This window comes from Rhinatrema bivittatum, unplaced genomic scaffold (assembly GCF_901001135.1).
Source record: "Rhinatrema bivittatum unplaced genomic scaffold, aRhiBiv1.1, whole genome shotgun sequence".
Taxonomy (NCBI): Eukaryota; Metazoa; Chordata; class Amphibia; order Gymnophiona; family Rhinatrematidae; genus Rhinatrema; species Rhinatrema bivittatum.
In genome coordinates, this window is record NW_021820565.1 from 27,513 (window position 1) to 50,226 (window position 22,714).

General features: G+C 49.3%; 1 protein-coding gene across 4 annotated transcripts in view; it reads right to left on the reverse strand.

Annotated features, from left to right (window-relative positions):
* Positions 1–16,086: 16,086 nt before the first annotated feature.
* The window catches only part of GPAA1 (glycosylphosphatidylinositol anchor attachment 1), a 92,142-nt gene continuing 85,514 nt past the window's right edge, over positions 16,087–22,714 (reverse strand). For all 4 annotated transcript variants that reach the window (XM_029586135.1, XM_029586136.1, XM_029586138.1 and 1 more), the window contains exon 13: positions 16,087–16,862. In XM_029586135.1, the coding sequence (XP_029441995.1) occupies positions 16,619–16,862 (244 nt within the window). In that variant the 3' untranslated portion in view covers positions 16,087–16,618. The remainder of the gene's footprint in view (positions 16,863–22,714) is intronic.

Sequence of the window (22,714 nt, forward strand, 5' to 3'; positions counted from 1 at the left end):
ATCCCAAGGGGTAGAGAGATTCCAAGCTGCTTAGCCCAAGAATAAGCAATGGATTTCCGCGACGCTACCTTAAGAATGGTTAATGGGCTTTTCCTCCAGGCACTTGCCCAAACCATTTTTAAAGACAGTTACACTAACAGCTTTCACCACATCCTCTAGCAATAAATTACAGAGCTTAATTATGTATTGAGCAAAAACAATATTTTGTCTTAAACCTTTCACCTTGTAACTTCATTGTGTGTCCCTTGGTCTTGGCACTCTTTGAAAGAGTAAACAACCAATTAACAATTACTTGTTCCACTATGGTAATTTTATAGATCTCTATCACCTCTCCTCAGCTGACTCTTCTCCAAGCTGAAGAGTCTTAACTTCTTTAGCCTTTCCTCATTGGGGAATCTTTCCGTCCCATTTATCATTTTGGTTGCCCTTCTCTACACCTTTTCTAATTCTGCTATATCTTTCTTGAGATGCAGTGACCAGAACTGTACACAATACTCAAGATGAGATCACACCATGGAGTAATACAGAGGCATTGATATTCTCTGTTTATTTATTTAACATGTTTGGTATACCGTATATTCGGTTTTGCCATCATAACCGTTTACAGGGCAGGAAAATTAGGAGAGTAACAATATAGTTTTAACAAAGAGTTTCAACGATAAAGTTGAGTAACATTGGGGGATTGAAGGAGGTAAGTTTATTCTCTATTCCTTTCCTAATAAGCCTAGCATTCTATTTGCTTTCTTGTCTGCTGCTGCACACTGAGCAGAATATTTCAACTTATTATTAGTAAGGCTACCTTGATCCTTTTCCTGAATGGTGACTCCAATTGTGGAACCTTGCATTATATAGCTATAATTGGGCATCCAAATAGCAGATGAAATTTAATGTGGACAAGTGGAAGTTGTTGCATATAAGCAAAAATAACTCTTGCTGTAGTTACACGATATTAGGTTCCATATTAGGAGCTATTACCCAGGAAAAAGATCTAGGCATCATAGTGGATAATACTTTAAAATCGTCGGCTCAGTGTGCTACAGCAGTAAAAAAACCAAATAGAATGTCAGGAATTATTAGTAAGGGAAAGGTTAATAAAATGGAAAATGTCATAATGCCTCTATATCGCTCCATGGTGAGACCGCACCTTGAGTACTGTGTACAATTCTGGTCGCCGCATCTCAAAAAAGATATAGCTGTGGTGGAGAAGGTACAGAGAAGGGCAACTACAATGATAAGGGGAATGGAACAGCTTCCCTATGAGGAAAGGCTGAAGAGGCATCGAAGGAGTCACCGGTGGTATCGATAGCAGCACCGAGGGCATTGATGGACGGGACAGCGGCACCGATGGCAGCAAAGACGGAATCGGTGACATCGATGGCCGGGGCATTGGTAGGCCTCCCGATGGAGGGAGTAACTGTGTTTCTCCTTCTGATGAAAGAGGGATTGGAGAGGAGGGCACCGGGTTCATCACTGGAAAGCCAGCGATCAGTGCTTCCATCCTCAATAGTAGTGGTGCCAGCGCTACAGGAATTGGATCAGTAGCCGGTTCAGGAATCGGCACGGGAGGAATCTTGAAGCCTTGCATCGCGCTGCCGATGGCCTCTTGAATCATTTGATTCAACTCCGCTTGGAAACCTGAAGCCCTGATGTCCGAGGCGGAGGCGTAGCCGGATGGACCACCTTTGGAGGTGGAATCGAGGCTCCTATCACCGGTCCCGGTGAAGGTTGCCTCGGTGACCCGGTGCCAGATAGGGACGGTGCCTTTTCTGGACGGGCTTTCTTCGGCGGCAGCTCAGAGGATGGTGACGTCGATGATGATGCTTTTCTCGATCTCCACAGTCATTTTCCTGAGGAGGAACAGAGGGCGACAATGGCCATGACATCGATGCCGGATGGACACTGGTCGGTGCCCGATACTGGCGCGATGTAGACGGAGTCGGTTCGGACGACGTCAAGGCTATGGATGGCGTTGGAGTTTGTGACTGAAAAGAGAAGTTCCATTTTCTCCATTCTGGCCTTGCGACCTTTTGATGTCATAAGGGCACATTTGGTGCAAGTAAGGACATCATGCTCCCGCGACACATTACACAGATCTTGTGAGGGTCAGTAATGGACATTGTGCGAGTGCAGTCGGGGCATCGACGGAACCCCGACGACATGGCCTTTGAAAAAATGTAGCCGCGGTGCGGTCGACGGCCAGCAGGCCGAGAGGGCCGAACTCGACGGGAATCAACCGGAATCAGGTAAAAAAAACTTGCCGGACCACCGCGGAAACAAAAATTGAATAGGGGGACATAAGAACATAAGAAATTGCCATGCTGGGTCAGACCAAGGGTCCATCAAGCCCAGCATCCTGTTTCCAACAGAGGCCAAAATCAGGCCACAAGAACCTGGCAATTACCTAAACACTAAGAAGATCCCATGCTACTGATGCAATTAATAGCAATGGCTATTCCCTAAGTAAACTTGATTAATAGCCATTAATGGACTTCTCCAAGAATTTATCCAAATCTTTTTTGAACCCATCTACACTAACTGCACTAACCACATCCTCTGGCAACAAATTCCAGAGCTTTATTGTGCATTGAGTGAAAAAGAATTTTCTCCGATTAGTCTTAAATGTGCTACTTGCTAACTTCATGGAATGCCCCCTAGTCTTTCTATTATTCAAAAGTGTAAATAACAGAGTCACAGCTACTCGTTCAAGACCTCTCATGATCTTAAAGACCTCTATCATATATCCCGTGGGCTAGTAAATTATGAAGTAATTCCGGGAGGAAAATTCCTGTCAGGAATCTCTGTGGAGCTCCTTAACCCGCGTGGCTACTGCTGCATGGAAAAAAGAAGACTGAAGGGGGACTCCTGCTGGTTGCAGGGTTAATGCCATCCTGGGCATGCCCAGTAGGTGCCAATCAAAGTTCTAGAAAGTTTGACAAAAGTGTTCCGTGATTGGGCTCCATCCTGTGATATCACCCATATGTGAGGACTAACATCCTGCTTGTCCTGTGAGAAAAAAGTAAAGCAAAATTGCTTACCTTGTAATAGGTGTTATCCCAGGACAAGCAGGATGTAGTCCTCACATATGGGTGACATCACTGACGGAGCCCTATTACGGGAAAACATTCTGTCAAAGTTTCTAGAAACTTTTGACTGGCACTCTGAGCCCACTGAGCATGCCATGATATTCTCTGCCACAGGGGTCTCTCTTCAGTTTCAGATGTAGCAATAAGCTTTAGCAAAAATAAAATAATAAAAGGTAACATATCCAACTCCGCGGGGATAACACCTATTACAAGGTAAGCAATTTTGCTTTATCCCAGGACAAGCAGGATGCTAGTCCTCACATATGGGTGATTAGCAAGCTAGAGGCCGAGTCATTTTGCAATGAAGCAACAGTGAAGTATTGTTGTTGAAAATGAATCAGCCGAAGATTACAGCAGGTTGGATGTAGAAGGAGTTGGGATTAAACTGGAAACAAGTTCTTTAAGACAGATTGTCCATAGGCTGAATCTTGTCATCCTTCTTTGTCCAAACAGTAATGAGCTGCAAAGGTGTGAAGAGAACTCCATGTTGCAGCTTTACATATGTCAAGGATTGGCACTCAACGATAGTGTGCTACTGAGGTTGACATTGCTCTTACTGAATGCACCTTTACTCGCGCTTGGAGAGGAAGGCCTGCTTTTTCATAGCAAAATTGTATGCAATCTGCTAGCCAGTTGGATAGAATATGTTTACCCACTGCCTTACCCGGTTTGTTTGGATCATAAGATACAAAGAGCTGAGTGGATTTCCTATGGGCTGCAGTGCGATCTAAGTAAAATGCGAGCGCACGTTTACAGTCCAAGGTATGTAAGGCCCGTTCTCCTTGGTGAGAATGAGGCCTTGGCAAGAATGTGGGTAAAACTATGGATTGGTTCAAGTGGAATTCCGTGACAACCTTGGGCAGGAATTTTGGATGTGTACGGAGAACCACCCTGTCATGTAGGAACTTTGTATAGGGTGAGTATGTGACAAGTGCTTGTAACTCACTAACCCTTCTAGCTGATGTAATGGCTATAAGGAAGATAGTTTTCCATGTGAGAAATTTGAGATCACAGGAATTCATGGGTTCAAAGGGAGAACACATGAGTCTTGTTAAAACCAGATTCAGGTCCCATTCTATAGCTGGTGGCCGAATTGGTGGTTTAAGTTGAGTTAAACCTCTCATAAATCTGCTGACAAGAGGTTGTATAGAGATTGGTGCATCTCCCATCTTGTTATGGTAAGCTGAGATTGCACTTAAATGTACTCTGACAGATGAAGTCTGGAAACCAGAGTCTGACAGATGCCATAGGTAGTCTAATAGAGAGGTTGTGGGGCAGGTAAAAGGGTCTAAATTCTTTTGCCTGCACCACAAAGTAAACCTTTCCCATTTTGAAGAATAGTTCTTCTGTGTTGAAGGGTTTACGTGAAGCTATAAGCACTTGAGATACATTGGTTGAAAGGTTGAGTGGTTGTAAGATCAAGCTTTCAACATCCATGCTGTCAGGGATAGGGATTGGAGGTTGTGATGGCGCAACCGACCCTGATCCTGAGTTATGAGAGTGGGAGCTACACCCAGACGAATAGGATCCCTGATCGAGAGGTCTAGAAGTGTGGGAAACCATACTTGTCAAGGCCAATGTGGGGCTATGAATATCATGGACCCCTTGTCCTGTTGTAGCTTCACTAGAGTTTTGGTTATGAGTGATATCGGAGGATACGCGTATAGAAGGCCCGAGTTCCAAGGGCGAGCAAAAGCGTCCTTGGCTGGCTTGTTTTTCTATTTGTGGAGAGAACAGAAGTTGTCCACTTTGTGATTCAGATGTGCCGCAAAGAGGTGTATTGTTGGTTGTCCCCAACATCGAAATATCCTGGTTGCTACTGAGGGATCCCGGGACCACTCATGTGGTTGGAACTGACGACGGAGTCGATCCGCCACTACATTGTGAATGCCTGCTAGATAAGTGGCCCAGAGGAACATTGAGTGGTTCAGGGCCCAGCCCCAAATCTGTGCAGCTTCTTGACAAAGGAGATACGAGCCCGTATCTCCCTGTTTGTTGATGTACCACATGGCAACTGTGTTGTCCGTTTGGATGAGAACAGTCTTGTGTGAGAGGCAGTCCTTGAACGCATGCAGAGCATAACGTATAGCTCGAAGTTCCAGAAAATTGATTTGAAATGTTGCTTCGAGTTTTGTCCAAGTACCTTGGGTTTGGAGATTGTCTATGTGAGCTCCTGAAGCCAAGGTGGATGCATCTGTAGTTAAAGTTATCTGTGGGACTGGTTGTTGGAAGGGTAGGCCCTTGCACAAGTTGTCCTTGTTCACCCACCAAAGTAGAGATGAACGTAGCTGGTGGGTTACTTGAATTGGAGAGGACAGTGGTTGAATGGCCTGGATCCATTGTGATCTTAAAGTCCATTGGGTTACTCTCATGGCTAGCCTTGCCATAGGAGTTACATAAACCGTGGAAGCCATGTGGCCCAGTAAGATTAGAAACTGATGAGCTGTTGCTTGTTTCATTGCGTAAATGAAATTTACCAGAAGGGAAAGTGTATCTGCCCGATCCTCGGGTAGAAAGGCCTTTGAGAAGATGGTGTTCAGTTCTGCTCCTATGAATTGAAGCAGATGAGACGGAATGAGATGGGACTTTTGATAATTGATGAGAAAGCCCATGGAATGAAGTAGAGTAATTGTTTGACTGAGAGAAGCTAGAGCTCCTTGTTGAGATTGACTTCTGATTAGCCAGTCGTCTAAGTAGGGAAATACATGGACACTTTCCTTGTGCAAGTGTGCTGTTATCACTGCCAGACATTTGGTGAATACTCTGGGAGCAGAGGCAAGTCCGAATGGTAGTACTCTGTACTGGAAGTGTTGATGACCTACCATGAAGCGCAGATACTTGCGATGAGGAGGGAATATTGGAATGTGAGCGTAAGCATCTTGTAAATCCATAGAACAAAGCCAATCTCCTGTTTGAAGAAGTGGAAGCATGGTGCCTAGAGAAACCATCCTGAACTTTTCTTTCTTCAGAAATTTGTTGAGGTTTCTGAGGTCTAGGATGGGACGTAGGCCTCCGGTTTTCTTTGGAATGAGGAAATAACGGGAATAGAATCCTCTGCCCTGCTGAGTCCTGGGTCCTGGTTCTACAACCCTGGCTTTCAGAGGGGTGGATAATTCTACTTGCAATTGGAGTATGTGACTTTCGCTGAGAGAAAGAGGTCTCGGAGGAGAAGCTGTTGGAATTGAGAGGAAATTGAGTTGGTAACCTCGAGAAATTATTGCAAGTACCCATTGGTCTGTTGTTATTGGAATCCAATTATTGTAAAAGCAAGATACTCGACCTCCTACTGGAAGTTCTGGCTGAGGATTGGAGAGGTAGCTGTGTTCTCTGGAAGTGGTTTCAAAAGCCGGCAGCAGGCCCTGTCTGCGGCATAGGTTGAGGCCTAGTTGCCCTAGTTTGTCTGGGCTGAGGCCTTTGCTGTGTTCTAGAAGGCCTGGTCCTAGATGTAGGAGGGTAGTACCTCCTTTGTCTATAAAAGGGTCTTCTAGTTTCTTTCCTTTGAGGCCTACGCCCCGAGTGCGTAGGGGGATCCTGTGGGATTGAGGAAAGCTGTCTCAGGGTTTCAGTATGTTCTTTTAACTGAGTAACTGCATCCTAGACCTTGGATCCAAAAAGATTATCTCCCAAGCATGGCAGATCCACTAATTTATCTTGGACCTCAGGCCTGAGATCCAAGGCTTTAAGCCATGCCCATTTTCTGGCACTGATCCCTGATGCAGCTACCCTGGAAGCTGTCTCAAACCCATCATAGGCTGCGCGTACCTCATGTTTACCTGCCTCCAATCCTTTATGGATGATGGCCTGAGCTGCCTCCTGATATTGAGATGGAAGAGATGGAATAAACTCTTGCATTTGTTTCCATAAATCTCTTTGATATTGGGTCATGTAAAGTTGGTATGAAGAGATTCTCGAATTTAACATGGCCCCTTGGTAGACCTTCCGACCCAGGGAATCCAAAAACCTGTGATCTTTACCTGGGGGATTTGAGGAATGTGGTCTGATTCTTCTGGATTTTTTCTGTGCAGATTCCACCACTACCGATTGGTGAGGGAGCTGCGTCTTCTGGTAGCCAGGAGCAGACTGCACTAAGTATGTACTGTCCATTCGTTTATTAACAGCTGGCACTGAACAGGGATGTTCCCAAATACGATGTTGCAAGTCGAGGAGAACATCATGCACTGGTATAGCTACCACTTGTTTTTGGAGGGTCTACAAATTGAAGTACCTCCAGGGTTTGCTGTCTGGTATCCTGTTCTGTGGCTAATTTGAATGGAATGGTGTCAGCCATTTCCTGGACAAAAGTTGTGAAGGAAAAATCTTCTGGAGGAGATTTCTTCCATGGATCTGGTGGAGATGGATCTGACAAAGTCCTCAGATGAAGTATCAGATTATGTATCACTCCAAGTATCATAGTCTTGGATTTGTGGAGAAGTTGTTGAAGTTTTGGGAGATGGAGGAATTCCTGGATGTCCTGGTAATGGATCTTCAATAGGTGACTCTTCCATATGCTCTTCCTGCTGAGCAGAAGGAAGAGAATCAAGCAGATCGTGATATCTTCATTACTGTGGGTGTCCTGGATCCTCAGGAGGGAGTGGCACGGATGGTAACGGCTTCAGGATCGAGGATGGAGCTGTTATCCGCAGTGTCGTTTTGAAGTCACTGTAGTTGTCATCGATTTAGTCCCTGGCATCGGTGCCGGCATCAAAAGGGTTATCGGTATGGTTACCGGTGTTAGCGAGGTCACTGACAATGGCATTGATATCGGCATGATCACTGGCATCGGCACGGTCGCAGGAATTTGTTCCTTTAGGGCCTCGATTACCGCTTGTCTTATAAAAATCGACAATTCCTGCGATATAGCTGGGGTAGATGGAGTAACTGTATGCGGTGGCAGCGTGGGTGTTGACAATACCTCCACCAATGTTTGCGGAAGTTCGATCGATGATGTAGGCCCTGACGGTGGTAGCGGAGTTTCCTGGTCCTTTTGTTGTTTTGCGGTCGGTTCCCCCGGGGAGGAAGTTAAATGCTGACGTTGGTGTGTGTCGATGTCTATGTTTGGGCCTATGCTCGACTACCGACCTTATCGATGTCGAAGTTGATGGCGATACTTGATCTCCTGATCCCCCAGACGACGTTTTTTCAGCAAAAATGTTTTGGAAACTCCTGCTGGGGACGATTTCGTCGACATCGAAGGAGAAGGAAGAGGCTGGAGATGAAAAAGGTGTTCCATTTTCTCGTCTCAGTTTTCTTCCTTTGGGAGTCATCTCTGCACACTGAGGGCAGGATGAGACATCGTGCTTGTCTCCTAAACAGAGAACACACTCAAGGTGTGAGTCTGTTATGGACATAGTCCGATTGCAGATCGGACATTTTTTAAATCCCGAAGCCATCTTTTCACCAACAGCCATCGATGAAAAGAGGGAGAAATTTTTGAGAGAGAGAAAGTTTTTACTTACAGTAAAAACGCGACTAACTTCTCACCGTCCGGTGGAAATGAGAGAGAAAGATCCCTTGTGGGAGAAAATTATTTTGAAAAACACTGACTTTTCAGTCAAACATCTGTGAGGAAACTCACAGGATTCCTATCTCTGCGATGCTTACAGCAGCGCAGAAAAAGGAAGACTGAAGAGAGACCCCTGTGGCAGAGAATATCATGGCATCCTGGGCATGCTCAGTGGACTCAAGTGCCAGTCAAAAGTTTCTAGAAACTCTGACAAAGTTTTCCCGCAATAGGGCTCCGTCAGTGACATCACCCATCTGTGAGGACTAGCATCCTGCTTGTCCTGGGATAAACTAATTAATAAAGGCATGGGATAAATACTATGGATCCCTAAAAGCTATGGAAATGAAAACAGCGCATGGGGGTAACCTGCATGGAGCAGCTGTTACTTCCTTAAACCAATTAGCTTCCATCATTTTTCTCCTCTTCAATGGCAGGGCTAAAAAAGGAATTGGATTCAGACAACAGCCAACACTGGGCCCTGACTTATGGTCCGGGGTACTGATAGGCAGATATTAGGGATAAAGCATGGGGCTGCTTCTATGGCCAAATCCGAAAGCAAGGCATGTTCAAGCAGCATTGTTTAAATTATCCAGGCTGCTCACCCTGTAAAAATACTGCTAGTCACTTAGCACAGGCTGCAGGCTGTACAGGTGACAGCTGGGAAGCAGTGGTAAAGAGCACAGATAGCCCAAATGCTATAGGTAAGGGGTCCTGATCTGCCAGAATCTGTTGGTGTGAAAAGCTGGGTGCACAGTCACAGAATGCGGTTTCTGATCTCAGATAACGGTCCACACTTGGTGAACTCTTTGTGTGGCTGCAGGCCAGGGAATACCAGATTGTGTCTGATGACCTGGTACTGACCTGCTTTCACCCCTTGGCACTATAAGTTCAGCACCGCAAGAGGCCATCAGTCATCCCTTATTATGACATGAAATTCGCTGATTCAGTCTGCTCCCTCCTCCTGCTTCCCTTAATTACTTTTCACCGTTTTTAAGCATTCCCTGGGCCTCCCTTCCCTTTCCCAGGAAGTGAGGCACCCTGTAAACAACAGTGCTCACCTGATCTTCCCCCAGTGCATGCTGGAACTTGTAGCCCTCTTAATTTAGAACAAAAACAAGAGTATCCTGCAGTTCCCACAATGCACTGCAAAGGGAGTTTAAAGCCAGCAGCAGACTGCTTTCTTTTGGGCCATTCCAGCTCCTCGCACAGAAAGTGTCTACGGTAGCAGAGTGTCTGTACAGTTTAGACAGACTCAGGCTTCATTCCTCTCTGCCCATTTTAAGTCCCAATTTCACCTGCAGGCTGCCTTTCTGCTACTGCTCCCACTTTCCATGCCTTACGCCAATCCCAGCCCCATAATTGGGTCTGTGCTAACCAGCAGCCGGCCTCAGAAAGCCCAGTTTGGAATAAGAATGGAGAAATTACTTACCTGATAATTTCGTTTTCCTTAGTGTAGACAGATGGACTCAGGACCAATGGGTGTAGTGTACTCCTGCTAGCAGTTGCAGACAGATCAGATTTCAATCTGATGTCAGACCCTAGTACATATACCCCTGCAGGAAGTGCAGCTCTTCAGTATTCTCCTCGAAACGCATTGTGGATATATCTGTGACTGACTGATTGATTAACTTAATAGTTTGGTTAACTTCATAACTTGGTTAAACGTTAAAACTTGAGTAACTGGAACTGGTTGACTGACTATAGCTGGAGACCGCCAGTCTACTCAACCGGAAGGCATCGACACCCGGTAGAGTGGATGTCCTAGGTAATGAAAACATGGCTTACCCTTGAATCATTTGAGACCATGTGTGACGGCAGCCAAGGGTGGGATGCTGAGTCCATCTGTCTACACTAAGGAAAACAAAATTATCAGGTAAGTAATATCTCCATTTCCTAGCGTGTAGCAGATGGACTCAGGACCAATGGGATGTATAAAAGCTACTCCCGAACCGGGTGGGAGGCTGCCTGTGACCCACTTAGTATTGCTCTTGCAAAATGCCGTGTCCGCCCGAGCCTGAACATCCAGGCAGTAGAATCTGGAGAAGGTATGGATGGAGGACCATGTATCCGCCCTGCAGAGCTCGGCAGGTGACAGCATTCTAGTTTCTGCCCAGGATACCACCTGGGCTCTGGTAGAATGGGCCTTGACCTGTAGAGGAGGTAGCTTGCCAGCTTCTACGTAGGCTGCCTTGATGACTTCCTTGATCCAGCGGGCGATGGTTGCCCGTGAGGCCGCTTCCCCTTGTCTCTTTCCGCTGTGGAGGACGAAAAGGTAGTCCGTCTTTCATACGGGTTCCGACATTTCCAGGTATCTGGATAGGAGTCTGCCGATGTTGAGGTGGCGTAGACTACGGTCTTCTTCCGACTTCTTCAAGCCATCCGTTGTTGGTAGCGAGATGGTCTGGTTAAGGTGGAAGAGAGAAACCACTTTGGGGAGGAAGGAGGGGACCGTGCGTAGTTGGATGGACTCCGGAGTGAGTCTGAGGAACGGCTCACGGCAGGACAGAGCTTGTAGTTCCGAGATGCAGCGGGCTGAACACACTGCCAGCAAGAACACCTTCTTTAAGGTTAACAGGCAGAGGGACAGGCCTTGGAGGGGTCTGAAGGCAGTTCCCGCTAGGAAGTCCAAAATGAGAGTGAGATTTCACAGAGGTACCGGCCACTTTAGTGGTGGGCGAATGTGACTCCTTTCAGGAAGCGTGACACGTCCGGGTGAGAAGCTATGCTGTCGCCCTCGCTCTTGGAGCCGTAGCATGACAATGCGGCCACCTGTACCTTGATGGAGTTGAGGGATAGACCCTTCTGTAGTCCATCCTGTAAGAATTCCAGGATCACGGGAACTTTAAATGAGCGTGACTTGATGTTGTGGTCTTCGCACCAGGCTTCAAATACTCTCCAAATCCTTATGTACGTTAACGATGTGGAGAACTTGCGTGCTCGGCGGAACGTGTCGATTACCGCCCCCGAGTATCTGCTCTTTCTCAGGCGAGCCCTCTCAATGGCCAGACCGTAAGAGAGAATTGAGCTGGGTCCTCGTGGAGGATCGGACCTTGTTGTAGCAGGTCCCTGTGTGGGGCAGGGTTAGTGGGTTCCCTGCCAGCAGTCTTCTCATGTCTGCGTACCAGGGTCTTCTTGGCCAATCCGGAGCCACCAGAAGTACTAGTCCCTTGTGTAGTTGTATCTTGTGAATGACTCTGCCCAATAAGAGGCCACAGCGGGAAGGCATATAGCAGAGTCCCCGGTGGCCAGGTCTGTACCAGGGCATCGATCCCTTGGAACTGCAGTTCCCGTCTGCAGCTGAAGTATCTGGATACTTGGGCGTTGGATCTGTTTGCCAGAAGGTTCATGTCCGGTGTCCCCCACCGATATACTATCATCTTGAAGGCTGCAGACGATAGCCTCCATTCTCCTGGGTCTAGACTTTCCCTGCTGAGGAAGTCTGCCATGATGTTGTCTTTCCCGGTGATGTGGACGGCAGAGATCTCCTGGAGGTTTGCTTCCGCCCACGCCATCAGGGGGTCTATTTCTAAGGACACCTGTTGGCTCCTGGTTCCCCCCTGCCAGTTGATGTAGGCCACTGTCGTGGCGTTGTCCGACATTACTCTGACCGCTTTGTTTCAAAGTCTGTGAGCGAACCGCAGACAGGCTAGTCTGACTGCCCGCGCTTCTAGGCGGTTGATGTTCCATCCCGCCTCTTCTGCGTTCCACTGCCCTTAGGCGGTCAACTCCTCGCAGTGTGGTCCCCATCCTCGTAGACTGGCATCTGTGGTGAGCAGGGTCCAGGTTGGGGAGGATAGTCTTGATCTCCGACACATGTGGTTGGCCTGTAGCCACCACCGTAGCTGGGTCCGAACTCTGCCCGGGAGGATAGACATATGGTGTAGTTCTGGGACCGTGGGCTCCACCGTGATAGGAGTGAGCGCTGTAGGGGCCTCATATGGGCTCGCGCCCATGGCACAACTTCCAGTGTGGATGCCGTCAGCATGAGGACTTGTAGGTAATCCCATGTTGTGGGACGAGGTTCGTTCAGCAATGTTTGCAGCCGGTTCCACAATTTTGATCTCCTTGTGGGGGTCAGGCTGACCTTGTCCTCTTTGGTGTCGAATCGGACTCCCAGGTATTCCAGCGACTGTGAGGGCTGTAGGGAGCTTTTGTTTGTGTTGACCACCCATCCTAGGCTCTCCAGTAGAGTTATGACTCTGCTGGTTGCTTGACGGCTTTCCTCCGGTGACTTGCCCTGATCAGCCAATCGTCCAGGTAAGACTGAACGAGGATTCCTTCCTTCCTCAGTGTTGCCGCCACCACCACTATTACCTTGGTGAACGTCTGGGGTGCCCAGAACTGGTAGTGACGGTCCAGGACTTTGAAGCGTAGGTAGCGCTGGTGTTCCTGATGAATTGGTATGTGTAAGTAGGCCTCCGAAAAGTCCAGGAATGTGAGAAACTCTCCCGGTTGTATCGCCCTTATTACGGAGCATAGGGTTTCCATGCAGAAGCGAGGAATCCTGAGGTGGTGGTTGACCGCCTTGAGGTCCAAGATGGGCCTGAATGTTCCCTCTTTCTTGGGGATGATAAAATAAATGGAATAATGTCCAGTATTTATTTCCTGTGGAGGTACTGGGGTTATGGCCTCAAGGGCCAGTAGTCTGGACAGCGTAGCTTCCACTGCCGCCCTCTTGAGGAGGTCGTGGCAGGGGGACTCCACGACTTGTCCGGAGGGGTTCGTAGGAAATCCAGATAGTACCCCTCCCGAATGATGGCTAGGACCCACTTGTCCGAAGTTATCTCCACCCATCTGTGGTAGAATAGAGCTAGTCTGCCCCCTATGGCTTCTTCCCATGGATGGGTCGGCTGAATCTCATTGTGGGGTACGGCTGGGGCCTGTACCTGAGCTGGCTCCCCTCTTGTTGTGCTTGGTCCGAAAGGACTGGTTCCTGCTCGCAGGGTGGGGGGCTTGATAGTTGCTCCTATAAGGATTGAAGCGCTGTGAACATCTGCCCCTGGAGGACCTGGGGAAGGGTCGCTGGTTTCTCTTTGACTTATCTTCCGGCAGGCGGGGTAATGGGGACTCGCCCCATTTGTCAGCCAGTTTCTCTAGTTCGCTGCCGAACAGGAGGGATCCTTTGAAGGGCATCCTTGTGAGGCGTGTTTTGGAAGAGGCATCGGCCGACCAGCTTCGGAGCCAGAGTTGCCTCCTGGCTGCCACCGCCAATGACACCCCTCTGGCCGCTGTGCGAACTAGGTCGGAGGCCGCGTCCGCAAGGAATGAAACTGCTGGTTCCATGTCTTCTCCCAGAGTGTTGTTCCTGGTTTGTGATAAGCAGGCACGTGTCACCACGGTGCAGCAGGCCGCAATTTGTAGGGACATAGCGGCAACGTCAAATGATTGTTTGAGGATGGACTCCATACGTCGGTCATGTGCATCCTTAAGCGCAGCTCCTCCCTCCACTGGGATAGTGGTGCGCTTAGAGACCGCGCAGACCATGGCATCAACTCTTGGGCATGCGAGAAGATCTTTGGTTGCCGGGTCCAGGGGGTACAGGGCTGCCAAGGCGCGTCCCCCTTTGAATGTGGACTCCGGTGCATTCCATTCCAGGTCAATCAGCTGTTGTGCTGCTTGTAACAGAGGGAAATGGCGAGCAGTCTGTCAAAGGCCCTCCAGCAGGGGATTTGGTTTAGGTTCCCCTGAAGAACCTGGGCCCGGGATAGCGAGTTCCGTCAGACATTGGGTGACCAGGTCTGGGAGCTCGTCCTTTGTGAAGAAGCGTCTCATGGTTTGGTGAGGCTCTGTCCCCAGGGGAAGCTCCCTCTCTTCTAGGGGTTCGGCTTCCTCCTCAGAGATGTCAGAGTCCCCAAAAGTAGGGCTTCTAGGTAGTGGAAGCCTGTGCCTTGAAGGGCCTGGGGCATGAGGGTCCTCCAGTGGAGCATGTGGCTGGTCAGCCCGGGGTTCAGTTTGCATTTGAATGAAGGCATGAATCCCCTTGAAGAACTCCACCCATGAGATTGACGCTGGGTCAAAGCCGAGAGGCGCTGGTTCCTTGGGGGTCCCCGTCTGTGGGGAGGTCCCCCTGGCTAGATCCGGGGTACCGCCTGAGGAGCTAGAACTAGGCCCTGGGTGACACTGGCCCTGACCTGGATCTCCCAGGGCCTCCTCGCATTGCGTGCACAGGGCGTCATCCTCCTCGCTTTGTGCGGCTCTGATGTGGCATGTTGGGCAGAGGCCTTGAGCTTTTATTCCTGTTTCTGGAGGTGCCATGGCTGTCGGCACGTAAACTCTTATGCGCTTCGGTGCGCTTAAGAAAGCGTGTAAATTGTGCGCGCAGCTGTGCCCCCAGCCGGATATGCGCCCAGCTCTGTGCGTGCAACTTATGCGCGCAAGGTTTGATGTGCATATAAGGCTATGCGCACAAGTGCTTTGTGCACCTAGGTCGAAGTTGTGCGCTTGGGCCGAAAGGCGAACGGTGTGGCGAATAGGGCCAAGATGGCGATGGCGAGCACGCGGGCAATATTGCGACCCCCTCGGAGAGTCTCCACGTGGGTAGACTCTTGGAAATAGCTGGGGCCTGACCCTGCTAGTGCGGATCAACCCGGTCGGTGACCTGTGCCTCCTCCTTGAACCTCAGAGACCGGATTCGAGTAGAAGATTTCTACCTTACCTTGTCTTCGGCGCTTCCCGGTTTCGTCCTGGGCGGTCTCCGGCTGCGGGGGGAGAGGGCAAATACCTTCACCACCGTGCTCGAGGGTGCACCCGCTGTCTCTCAGCCACGCCCGAGGATTGGGCGTGGCTGAGAGGCAGCGGGTGCACCCTCGCTGCGATTCAGCCGGACCAAGGCTTACCTCCGAGGGACCACGGAAATCACCTCGGGAATCTCAACTGGGGGAGGGACCCGAGGGTATCACCGCAGGAGAGCAGGGCTCGTCTTCAAGTAGGTTTCTTCTTTAAATTTGGATTTTCTTCTTTGAATTTGGTTCTAACGCTCTGAGAGCATGCAGATAGTCCCTAACTGCTATGGAGATGGAAAATACTGAGGAGCTGCACTTCCTGCAGGGGTATATGTACTAGGGGCTGACGTCAGATTGAAATCTGATCCATCTCCAACTGCTAGCAGGAGTACACTATACCCATTGGTCCTGAGTCCATCTGCTACACGCTAGGAAATGTGGATTTAGACCTAATTCTGCAGAAACCATCAACTCCCACAGCCTTAGCCCAGACCTTGTCAATATCAAAGGATCAGGCTCCTGCCCCTTTCCTATAAGAGCGCCCTCCTCTTTCATCATCCCCCAAACCAAACCTTGCTTGACACAACTCTAGCCCTGGTGCGGCTTCTGGGGGCCAGGGGGGACGTGTCCCAGGATTAGGTCAGTCTAAGGAAGTGTCAGGTCTTCAATGCCCCCACGCCCAGGCTCCTGGCATGCATGCTTCTACAAAGACCGTCTGAAGGATGGATGGACGGACAGCAGAATTAATACATATAAAAAAGTCCCTCTCCATCAATCACATGATCTAAACTCCATTTTTATTCCCTTTCATTCCCCCATGGGCCAGTCATATGACACTAAGTTTTTGTTTTGTTTTTTTTTTATCCACACTGGTCAGCTGTAGGCCACAGGCAACAGCCATTGTCAAGTCACACTTTTTCCTTTCTTAAAATAAAAAAAAAAAATTATATATATATACATAAATTCTCAGTGCCAGTAAGCAGTACACAACTACCACCCCTGTTCTGACAGAAGAGCAGATCCAGGCTGTGCAGCGCTGCTACTCCAATACTTTCTAGCTTCTCCAGAGTCCGCAGGGAAACCCCGTTGAGAGGGGGCAGGAATCGTCCAGCTTCTTCAGAATGCACAGGGAGGGCAGGAGTCTTCATAGTTATCAAAATGCTACTGCAGGATGCTTGATCTATAGCACCACACAATGAAACTGCAGCCAGATACCACTCAACAAAGAACAGACTCTCCCCAGGGCACCGCCCCACCCCCGAGGTTCTGCAATGGTCAAGTCCCAAACCCAGAGCACATGCAGATACTGCTCATTTCCAGAAGACAATGTTCCAGAGCTGAAGCCAGCAAGGGTAGACGAAGAGGGCGATGAAGGGGTAGATGATGGAGCCGTAGAGGTAGTGGTCCAGCATGCCCCCAGCTATGGCCTGCAGGAAGAGCTGCCAGCACTCCAGCATGCCCAGGGGATACTCGCTCAGCTCCTGGTACAGGAAGATGCTGAGGAAGAGGGTGGTGGCTGGCGTGACCAGAATCAACAGCAGAGCATAGAGAATCCTGCCAAAACAGATACAGAGAAGAGCAGGTTAAAAGAAAGAAACCTAAAGTGTGCAGACCACCACCGTAAGACTTTAAAAGCAAATTCCTATTCTACACACAAGTCCTCCCTATGCACACTGCCCTCTCGTTCTCTCTACTGCAGCACTTTCCAAACCCCCGCCTTACAACCTGAAAGTGCACATAACCCCAGATACAGACCAAAGCAAAATTGAAGACCCCTCTCTCCTCTCCAGCAGACTCCCTCTCTCCTCTCCCCTACTGGTGGCGACAGCAGCAGTCAACGTGGGTCCCAGGAGTCGGTGTGTGCTAAAAGATGCCCAGCTCGCTGCCTGGATTTCTGATCTAACAGGAAGGCCACACAGGAGGGAGGGAGGTCTATGGCCCATGCTGACTGCTGCAGCCATTCTGCAGGTAGGGGTGGAGGTCCAGAGGGCTAGGGAAGAGTAGGACCAATAGCCCTGTTTCCTGGGACCCCCCCCCTCCCATTTGGAGTAATGACCCACAGCTTGGGAACCACTGCCCTACTGCCTTTGGCAAGCTTAAGGCCAACAGAGCTGATTATTCAGTTCCCTTTCCTGTTTATACCATGTTGAGTCAGACCAAGGAGAATTTCTTACCTGCTGGTTTCCTTTCCATTAGTCCTGCTGCACCATTCCGGTCCCTGACGAGTGGGTGGTTTCCCCTTTACCAGCAGATGGCGGCAGACGACACCGATTCTTACTGCGACAACACAGCCACTTAGGCCTGGTGCCACGCAGCAGGAATCCAGTAACCTTCTGATAAAACTTCGGATCAGACCCCCCTCTAGAAACATCAAACGCATGCAAACAAAACCCTGAGAAGAAGTTTCCCTACAATCGAACCGGGGGGGGGGGGGGGGGGGGGGAGACACCAAATGAACAAACCCATGAAGACGGAGCAATCACAGAGCATAGCAACCAAGTCCCGAGTTAGGGCAGTCTGCCCAAGACTCTGAGATGAGACAGCCTCGCTTCCCGGGTGGATCCCGAACCAGTGCAGCGAGACTAACAGAAAGGAAATTAGGTTAAGAAAACTTCTCCTTCCATCTTGTCCTGCCGCACCGGTCCAGTCCCTGATGAGTGGGAAGTACCAAAGTGCTATCAACGCAGGTGGGCAGAAGTGGCAGCTGCTCGGAGAACCCCAGCACCATGTGCCCGTGTCCTCCTTTGCCATCACATCCAGCTGGTAATGCTTCACAAAAGGTACACAACGGGGCAGAGAGGCCGCCTGATAAATGACTGCTGGCGTTAAGTGTGCGCACCTCACCCAAGACTCTGACAACGTCCTGGTGGAGAGTGTTCGCACCAACTCTGGAGGCCTCTTGCCCTTCAGCACATAAGCTGATTCAACAGCTTCCTTTATCCAGCAAACCAGAGTAGCTTTCAGTGCCGTTTCTCCCTTATGTGGATTGCCAAAGAGAACAAATAGTCTGTCAGATTTACGAAAGACATTAATCACCTCCTGGTAGCGAATAGTAAGCCTTCGCATATCCGAACATCAGAGAGAATGATACTCAGTGCTGCATCCTTCTTGAGAAAGAGCCAGAAGGGCGAGGGTCTGATTGATCTGAAATGCAGATTTCACCTTTGGGAGAAAGGGAGGTACTGGGCCTGACCACCGTATCCGCCAAAATCTAATCACGACAGGATTAAGGCCTGAAGCTTGGAAACTCATCTTGCTGAACAAATAGCTACCAGAAAAACCACCTTTAGGGACAGATCCTTCAAGGAATCTGCCGCAAGGGTTCAAAGGGAGCCCCTGCTAGGGCTTTCAAGACCAAATTAAGTTCAAGGAAGGACAATAGGCCAAAAAGGCAGGCGCAACCACTTAACTACTCAGAAATCGGGACACATTTGGGTGAGGTGAATGGGAACATCACGCAGCCGAACTCAGTAGGATGAGATAGTTGCTACCTGCACCTTTAAAGATTTCAAGGTGAGTCCTTTACCTCCATCTCCTTGGCGAAAGGCCAAAATACACAGAACAGCAGCCCACCAAAGGAACTCAGATCAAGACTCAAAAGACTGTTCAAATAGCCTCCAGACATGAATATACACTAAAGAAGTGGACCAATTGCTAGACTTCAACAGAGTTGAAATCACAGAAGAAGAGTATTCCTGCTTGCAGAACTGCCACCACTCAAGAACCAGGCCATAAGTCAAAATGGAGCTGGATTATCCATTACCACTGGCCCCTTAGTCAAGAGGCCCCAAGATCTCGGGACGCGCTAGGGGTGATCAACGTGCAGCCGCATGAGATCCGCGTAACCAAGGCCTGTGCAGCCAATCCAGCACCACCAAATTGACTCTGTTGCACTCCATCTCCATTTTCTGCAGCAACCTGCCGAGTGCCCATGGAGGAAACATACAGTAGTTCCTCTGCCAGCCAAGGATGCACTAGATCGTCGATTCCCATCGACCCGTTATCCGTCTCGAATGAAGAAGCATTCCACGTTCACATTTTGACGGGTCACTATCAGATTCACCTGCAGATCCGGCTGACTGCACCTATGGCAAATCTGAAAGATTCCCCGACTAAGCTCCCATTTCCCGGGATCTAATAGATTCCAACTGAGAAAGTCTGCCTGTATGTTTTCCTGCCCGGCGAAATGCACTGCAGATTTTTTTCTGCTCAGGGAAGACAGTGTGATGTCTCTGCCAAAACACCCTGGCTCCTGGTTGCTCCCTGATGGTTCACATATGCAACCGCTCTGGCATTGTCCAAGAGGATCCTCCCCTGAAGCAGTGGGAGGAAACTGAGGAGTGCCAAAGGAATGGCTCTGGTCTCCAGTCAATTGAAAGACCACAAAGCTTCCTCTGGGGTCCATCGACGCTGAATCATCTGATCCTGACAATGAGCACCCCCCCAACCTGAGAGCCACACATCTGACGTCACTAGTACCCAGGATGGAATGGTCAGGTCAGGCTGATTCCCTTCAACAGATGTGAGAGCATCAGCCACCACCACAGCAACTAGTGCACCTACTGGCTTAGTGGAAGCTGAACTCATAATCCTAGGACTGTGGGCACCAACTTGCCAGAAGACTTATTTGGAGAAGATGCACGTGAGCTCTAGCCCACGGAACCAAATCCAGGGCCATGGCCATAAATCCAAGTTCCTATAGATAATCCCAAGTGGACAGAACTGTAGGGAGATACCAGAAGGTTTACTACTGTATGCAGCAAAATATGCATACTGGATTCACAAGATTGTCACTGACCTGTATTTCAGCAAAAATACAGAAATGATGAACTTTGGCCAGAATATCAATGTGTGAATGAATTATCAGCTCTACTAGCACAGCTGTTTAACTAGGCCTCTCTGAAGGATGACAACTTCTTACAGTAAACAAAGGTCCCCCACAGGCCACAGAATACCTTTATATTCCTAAAGGACTGGGAGATCCAGCTATCGCTACACCTGTTGGCAGATCTTGTGCGCCCACACATCTGTGAGGAAAACATGTCCAATCCACATATCAAACCATGCTCTCACGTATTCCAGGGATTGGGTGGGAAGAAGATTGATCAATTTTGCCAAAACCAATCAGCCCAAGCCTTCTAAATACTTGAACTATCCAATGTGACACGTGTGCCGCCTTCTGCTGGGTCAGCACCTGAATCAGCCAATCGTCAAGATACGGGTGGACCATAACACCTTCCCATCTGAGAGCAGCAGACACCACAACAATGACCTTGGTAAAACACTTGTGGTGCTGTCACTAGGTCGAACATTAAGGCCTGGAACTGGAAATGCTCCCCTAGGACACAAAAACGCAGATATCACTGATCCTGTTCCCAAATGGGAATGTGGAAAGAGGCCTCCGAGCAACAGCAAGAACAGAGTGCACAGACTGATCAAAGGCACTACACCCTGACAGCTATCCCTGTCAAGGCAGTAGTGAGCTACAAACATGTGGAGGGAACTCCAGGTCGCAGCCCAGCAAATTTCTGTGATGGAGACTGTATGCATATTGGCCACCGACACTGCCATGGCCTGCCTGCTCGTAGCAGAAGGCAATGTAATCCGCCAGCCAATTCGATGTTTACCCACCGCTGCACCCAGTCGGTTGGAGTCAAATGACACGAAAAGCTGGGTGGACCGTCTGTGGTTCGTGGTGCGGTCTAGGTAAAAAGCTAGTGCCCGTTTATAGTCCAGGGTATGGCGAGCACGTTCTCCCGGGTGGGAATGTGGCCTCGCAAAGAAGGTGGGTGAAACGATTGACAGATTGATGTGGAAATCAGTCACCACCTTAGGCAAGAATTTGGGATGCGTAAGCAGGACCACACGGTCATAGAAGAACTTAGTATATGGTGAGTACGTATCCAGGGCCTGAAGCTCACTGACCCTGCGAGCGAAAGTGATCACCACCAGAAATATGACTTTCCAGGTGAGGAATTTAGGTCTCAGGACTGCAGAGGCTCAAAGGGAGGCTGCATCAGTCTTGCCAGGACAACACTGAGATCCCAGGAGGTTGCTGGAGGCCAAAGAGTGGGCCTCATTTGGAGGAGACCCCTCATGAAACAGCCGAGGGGCTGAACCGACACGGGCGTACCAGCGACATCTCAGTGGTACATGCTGACAGCGCTGAGGTGTACCCTGACGGAACGGGTCTGGAACGGAGACTTAGACAAATGCCACAGGTGGTCCAACAACACGAGAAAGGGTCCAAACCCATGCCCTACACACCAGATAGAAAAGCGCTTCCATTTTGAGGTGTAGAACTTCCTGGTTGAAGGTTTCCGGGATTCGATCAGGACCCAGGAAACAGTCTGAGAGCTGTAAGGCCTGGAGGATCATGTGCTCAACATCCAAGCCGTGAGGGCCAGTGCCTGGAGGTTCGGGTGGCGCAGGGTGCCCTGGTTCTGTGATATGAGGTCGGGCACTGTCCCTAGTGGGATGGGTACACGCATAAGAACATAAGAAATTGCCATGCTGGGTCAAGACCAAGGGTCCATCAAGCCCAGCATCCTGTTTCCAACAGTGGCCAATCCAGGCCACAAGAACCTGGCAAGTACCCAAAAACTAAGTCTATCCCGTGCTACTGATGCAATTAATAGCAGTGGCTATTCCCTAAGTAAATTTGATTAATAGCCATTAATGGACTTCTCCTCCAAGAACTTATCCAAACCTTTTTGAACCCAGCTACACTATCTGCACTAACCACATCCTCTGGCAACAAATTCCAGAGCTTTATTGTGCGTTGAGTGAAAAAGAATTTTCTCCGATTAGTCTTAAATGTGCTATTTGCTAAATTCATGGAATGCCCCCTAGTCCTTCTATTATCCGAAAATGTAAATAACCGATTCACATCTATTCGTACAAGACCTCTCATGATCTTAAAGACCTCTATTATATCCCCCCTCAGCCATCTCTTCTCCAAGCTAAACAGTCCTAACCTCTTCAGCCTTTCCTCATAGGGGAGCTGTTCCATTCCCTTTATCATTTTGGACACCTTTCTCTGTACCTTCTCCATCGCAACTAGATCTTTTTTGAGATGCAGCGACCAGAACTGTACACGGTATTCAAGGTGCGGTCTCACCATGGAACAATACAGAGGCATTATGACACATACAGACAGGTCCTGGAGGAATGGGAACCAAACCTGCCGAGGCCAGGAGGGTGCCACAAGAATCATGGTCCCCCCATCCTCCTGAAGCTTCAACAGAACCTTTGAGATGTATGGGAGTACGCATACAGGAGGCCCTACCCCCAGTGAAGGGAACAGGTCCACATCTGGTGTACCCAACGGCGGAATAGGCTGGCCGCTGCGGCTGGGTTAAGCGACCACTCGTGTGGCTGGAAGGACCGGCTGAGACGATCCACAA